Source organism: Antrostomus carolinensis, unplaced genomic scaffold (genome assembly GCF_000700745.2).
Source record: "Antrostomus carolinensis isolate BGI_N321 unplaced genomic scaffold, ASM70074v2 scaffold14124, whole genome shotgun sequence".
Taxonomy (NCBI): domain Eukaryota; kingdom Metazoa; phylum Chordata; class Aves; order Caprimulgiformes; family Caprimulgidae; genus Antrostomus; species Antrostomus carolinensis.
The window spans coordinates 305227-311226 of NW_010312928.1; the positions used below are offsets into that span (position 1 = coordinate 305227).

Genomic DNA, 6000 nt, shown 5'->3' on the forward strand with positions numbered 1-6000 from the left:
ATACCTGTGAAGTTTATAAAGCAAGAAATTTTTAAACCCAAACTCCATAAAAATTGGCTTCCACTTAATCTCAGGCACCATTAACAGCTGGGTATTTCACTTCTGAAAGGCACTGAGAAGTCAACGTGTTCCTTTGGTAAACAGGAGAGATGAGGCCCACAGAGGATGCTCGGTGAAGATGGGCAGGGAAGGTCAGACAAGCTTTAAATACTAGGAAGTAATACAAAATTTTTGCTACTTTTCCAGCAATAGGCAACTTTGCTTCTTTTCATGTAGCCTGTTTGGTTTGCCACATTTCACAGATACCTGGAGACACGGACAAACCTGTGATAGCTTCTGAAGTTGTCTCAATAATCATTTTAGTCACTCAAATATTTATTCACTCTGTAATAAACAAACCAAGGTTTCCTGGTCATTTTTATTTGTGTGGTTTTTTTTTTTAAATATGTTGATGCAATTTTTAGTAAAACCGTTTACAAAACATCCTTTATTTCCTGTCATGGTGAAGACAAGCCAGAATGAAGTAAACACAGCCCATGGAACCCAGCAGTTCTGTCAGAAACTCCTCTCCCTGCTGACATACTGACTGTAAAATCCATGATCAAAGTGCACCAGCTCAATTTAAACATCCAGTGTTTCCAGCCACATGTCCTTGGATTCTCAGTCACACAACCCTTTTGCAGCGGGATCTTTACAGGTTAAAGACAAGAGCAGCTACAGTCACTTCCATTAGAGAGCGTCTGAGTCCTGGTGACCTGGCACAGCAGGTCTTAAACTAGCTGATGATTTGGTGTCCCACACGACACTGCCAGACAGACACTTTCTCGTTACTGACCTGTTGCAAATCAAGCTGTGTGCAGTCCCTGAACGATCTCAACTCAAGCTACAAAGCATCAAAGCTCCAGAGCCTCCAAAGCCAAGCTAATTTGCAGCCATGTCCAACCAGGTTGCAGCCCATCTACTTAAAGACTTCTTCAACAAGGGTGTAAAATGGTTCAGTCCTTGACAAATATTGACCTTTCCAGACGTCCTGTCCCCCGTCAGCAATCGCTCACCCAGCGCTCAGTGAGCTGACTGCAGCCGTGTACACTGCACCTGCCTGCATGTCTGTGCTGCCCCTGTGCACAGTGCTGCTCTGGGTGCTGCAGGGAAGGTACAGCCTCCTCCTGTACCTCAGTATCTCCACCTGCCCTCCTGTCCCACAGTCAGCTTATTCCCACCATGGCCTCTAAGTAGCACCTTGCTGGGGAAGAGAATCATCCCTGTCACTGGCCATTAACTGCAGCGCTACAGAACTTTCACTGATACCAAAGAGAAAACTCAGCACATGATGATGATTTTTTTTTGAGATGCAGAACCATTTCTAGGCTCATTGCTAGTGTAAAATTCTGAGCAGTCGTCAGCGATACAGGCATTTACAGCTTCAGATTTATTATGACAGAACATTCTCCAGCCCAGCTCTTCCTTTCACTGACAGATTATTTAATTAATTTATATATCAGCCTATATTTTCTGAAGCAACATTTAATGTGGGTTGAATCAGACAAATAAACAGCACATGATTTTGAGAAGCTGATTCAGCATTTTGAGAATGGGACAGGAAGGAATTCAGGTCCTTTTAAAGGAGTCCCAATTTGCCAATAGACAAAATAAATGCATCCAAAACAGCAGAATCACAGAACTGTTGTGGTTGGAAGGAACCTCTGGAGAACATAAAGTATTTGGGGAAAGTTTTGTTTATGGAGAAAATACTCCTATTTCCATTTGGTTTACAAACTACAGCAAGTAAACCCACGGGGAACAGAGGTATATATTCCTCATTTATCATCACTATATTTCCCCAACAAATACACTCACCTGCCCTTTGCACCTCAAGAAACGCCAGAAAAAATTTTAATAGGAAATGACACGGAACAAAAAATCCAAGCAAATAAAACCAGGCACTTAACAAACAAGAACAACATTTTACCTGTGACTTGTGTAACTCTAACAAGCCCTGCAAGTCCAACCCTTTAAATTATTGTGCAAATTATAACCATCATCTTTTGTTACACAGCACAGCCGTACAGAATATAAAATTATGAGTATGGTACTGATATGCTAATAAGCTCTCTGCACTGTTGGATGGTTTAGCTGCAGATAGACTAATGCTGGCAGCAGATGAATAATTGCTCTCCATGTACTAAACATAACAGAGCTGCACAGAACTTCAGCATTTGTCAGCTTTATTTGTTTAAATGAGAAAAAACACTGACAGCAGTTATTGCTGTAATCCTTTTATTTATCAGACAAGAAAACTCTAGTTACTCTTAGCAGGTCTGATCCTCTGGTGAAACTACAAGTTGAAATATTTGTAAACTAATTCTGAGGTGCATGCTGCAATATTCAGGCAAGAAAAATAAAGCAGAAGGAAATTAATCAAACTGTAATTATTACATTTTTATCATATTAGCATCTACTAGCTCAAGCTCTCATCTTTATGAGGCAGAATACACAGAGAAAGTAAAGTTCAGACCCATTTTTATGCAGTATAACCTCCCTTTAGTGAGCACCCCAGAATCACACCCTTTAACCAGAGGCACCGCTCTTGGCAAAAATTCTGGTCCAGGTTTTCCCAGATGGAGCCCGGGCAGCACACACAACACTGTGCAGGCTCGGTAACAGACACGTTTATGTCCCAGATTTGACTCCAGAAACGAGGGCACTGCACATTAATTCTAAAAAACCCCCAAACCCAATAGTCTCCTGTTTACTGAAGGCTGAGTTCCAAAATAATACATGGATATGGATACATCATGGCGAGAGAACATCCATGCCTGCCCTTCCATATTACCCTATATACAGCCTTCACTTGCATTGTTGTGTCCTAAGGACATTATGGTACTTCTTGGAACACACAGACACGCTGAACTGTCTGGACCACACTTATGTTCAGAGAACAATACTTTCATGGCTAGCTCTGTCCCTGGGCTAAATTCAAACCTGCAACATTCATATTCCAGATCCCATTTCTGAACCTCTGCCTCCGTGTCTTGAACCTCAATGTTATTGGTGTTATTTAAAAAAAAAAAAACCCACCTAATGTTACTTTATCTTTTTTTATTCTGTTATTAATCCAAGGCTTAGAAAACATAATTGCAGTATTCACAAGACAGATTTTCATTAACCATATGGAAGAAAAACATTTAGGGACGACATTTCTTCTCTATTGATTCAGCAATGCCTTTAGAAGTAAAGGTTATGCCTATTAAATTATTTTCGAAAAGGTAACTGTAAAAATTAAAATTCATCCAGATTAGCATTTACAAAGTCTTTAGGATGAAATTTCTTCAGAATGTGTCACTTAAAAAGAATGCCAAACACCACTTTAGGAGATGTAGCTTATTTTTAAATGGCATTTTTTCCTCTAAAGAAGAATTTCTTGTATTGATAGAGAAGATGTTATGCATACACTGCTATTTCCAAGACATGGAGTTGCCTAGCAATCTTGGAATTTAAAAAGAGGAGGAAAGCAATAACAAAACAGAATTGTGAAATTACAAGATGGTGTAGCATTAAATTGGTTTGCAATACTTATCAAGATGCTTCTAAATGAGAAAAGATAGAGGGTGTGCTGGGAGCATGATAAAATCTGTTGATCATTTTCTTCTCCCTCCTCATTCTCTTAGATACACACTTTTACACAGTGGATTTCTCCAATTTAACTTTATTACCTACTAAATACCTACGACTGCTCGAGGCTGGAGAAAGATTTCAGCCACCACATCGGCGGTTTTTCAGGGTTCATCCTGACAGGAATTTCACAAAAGTTTATCTTTCTCTGTTTCTAGTTCCCACTGCAAATGATGTCGCTGAAATACACAGAACTACTGTTCCTCCCAGAACTGTTATCCTCCTTCAGAAAGCTCACTGTCTAGGTTAGTGTTTGACCAGGCCCTACGTCTCCACTTGGAAATGTTGGTGGTGCTGTCTCTGGGTTAACGCCTCCCACATCTACAGTCATTTTAACTCCCTTTGTAAGGACCCGTGAGCTCTTACCTGTCGTCTCATCCATGCTTTCCTCAGACACGTGTTCATTCTGATGGACCCATTCTCCATTGCACTTGAAGAAAATCTGCATAGCTGGCATAGCTTTACAGCGTAAGACAATGGGGTTGCTTTTTATAATGTAGGCATCATCTGGTTCCTCCATAAAATGAGGCAGTGTTCCAGGAGCAGATGGGATAGACTCTGGAAGGGCTTCACTGTTATCATTTCCTGAAAGAGAAAGAAAGGAAAATACACATTTTTCATGTTGTTGTAGTTTTTGTATCATCTCATTTCATTGATTAAATACTGTTTTGGACTTAATTAAAAGCTAACTTTACTAGAGAAACACCTGGAGAACTCAGTAGCTGTCAGAATTATGCTTTGCAATGAATTTGACACACAAACACACACACAAATAATCAAGTAATTTAAGTGTAAGAACTGTCCAGAAAACTTACAGAAAAGAAGCATCAGAATTATCAGAAAACTGGATCGTCAGGATTGTCAATTTTATAGATGGGGAACTAAGGCACAGAAAGATTAAATGAGTCACCTAAGGACATTCACAAAGTCTGTAGAAGAAGTAGAAACTAAACCTCATTCTCTTGAGTGACAGCCCAGTGCCTTAACTACCAAAACTTCCTTTCTTTCAACTGAATTTAATTTTCTTTAGACAGCTGCTGCAGATTTAACAGGGATCAGAGTGTTAACCACAGAGAAATACATTGATATGAACGCCATTACTGCAGCGCTCCAACGGTGGAACAAGCAACCTGTGATTTCATACCCACTCAGAGGAAATTTTCAATATGCCTTTACACTGTTCCCATTTACTGCAGCCCCTTTAAGGTGACATAAAAGTGGAAAAGTAGTTTCTGTAGGGCCAGAAACTGCAAGATAGCGAGCTTCCTCAGCTTCTGTCACAGACAGTGGAGCCAGGGACATTCAGTCACCAATATATAAGCCCAGGTGCCTCATTTTCTGAATTCCTGTGCTTAGACATAGAACATAGAGCACTGGGACACCAGCTTTTCCTTGCTACAACACTTCTAATTGAGTAAAATCCTAGTTGCTGCTGTCAAAATTGGGAAATTCCCATTGATTTTTAGCAACACTGGGATTTATTTCAGTAGCTTGTCAGTTTTGTGAGAAAATTCAAAGAACAGCCACAAAAATAAGTCGGAAGGGATCAGTTTATGAAGGAAGATTAGGAAGTACTGAACACATACAGTGTAGCCAGATGATGACAGAGGAGAACATAGTCCATATGCAGATGAAGGAAATACAGTATCAGAGGAAGAGGAACAGCTGAGGGCAACATATATGTGATTTAACCAAAACCAATGAAATTAAGTCAGATTAAAGGTAAATTATGATGACGTGAAGTAGGTCTAAAAATCTTCACAGGTCTAGTAGATTACAGAATTATGAGAACATACCTTGTCTTTATTTCTATTAAAAATACGTATCTCTGTCTTAGCACTCAGTATATCTACCTGTGAAAATATACACTGTGTATGTCCTGTGAGATCATTATAGTTCTTAAATGAGCTCAATGTTTTAAACTACATTCACAGTGCACTTTATAAAATATTATCATATTTTTTAGTGCTTTACTACTGAACATTTATGCCAATTTCCATCTTGTCAATCTGCAGTAATACTGCGTCCCTGCAGGCTTTATTAAATCCATGCTTTATAGGAAATAACAAAAATGTCATTATAAGATTTTGGGGAGGACTGGAAATCCCATGCTCCCATCAATGCTTTGAGTGCTTCACAAGGCAGCAACGTGCCTTGTTGAGGAAGAATAGTGGCCAATTTTACCAGGAACATTCAGCTAGAGAATGTAGAATAACCCATTGTTATTCCACTAAATTTGCTATTTAGGGTAAGACACTAAGGATGAAATCCCAGCCCCACTGAAATTAAAGGCACAATTATTCTCACAAGTGGCATCTGGATTTAATG

General features: G+C 39.5%; 1 protein-coding gene across 1 annotated transcript in view; it reads right to left on the reverse strand.

Annotated features, from left to right (window-relative positions):
* UNC5D (unc-5 netrin receptor D) overlaps window positions 1–4315 on the reverse strand; it is a 62746-nt gene extending 58431 nt beyond the window's left edge. The window contains exon 1 of the mRNA XM_010167177.2: window positions 4039–4315. Within this exon, the coding sequence (XP_010165479.2) occupies window positions 4039–4315 (277 nt within the window). The remainder of the gene's footprint in view (window positions 1–4038) is intronic.
* Window positions 4316–6000: the final 1685 nt, after the last annotated feature.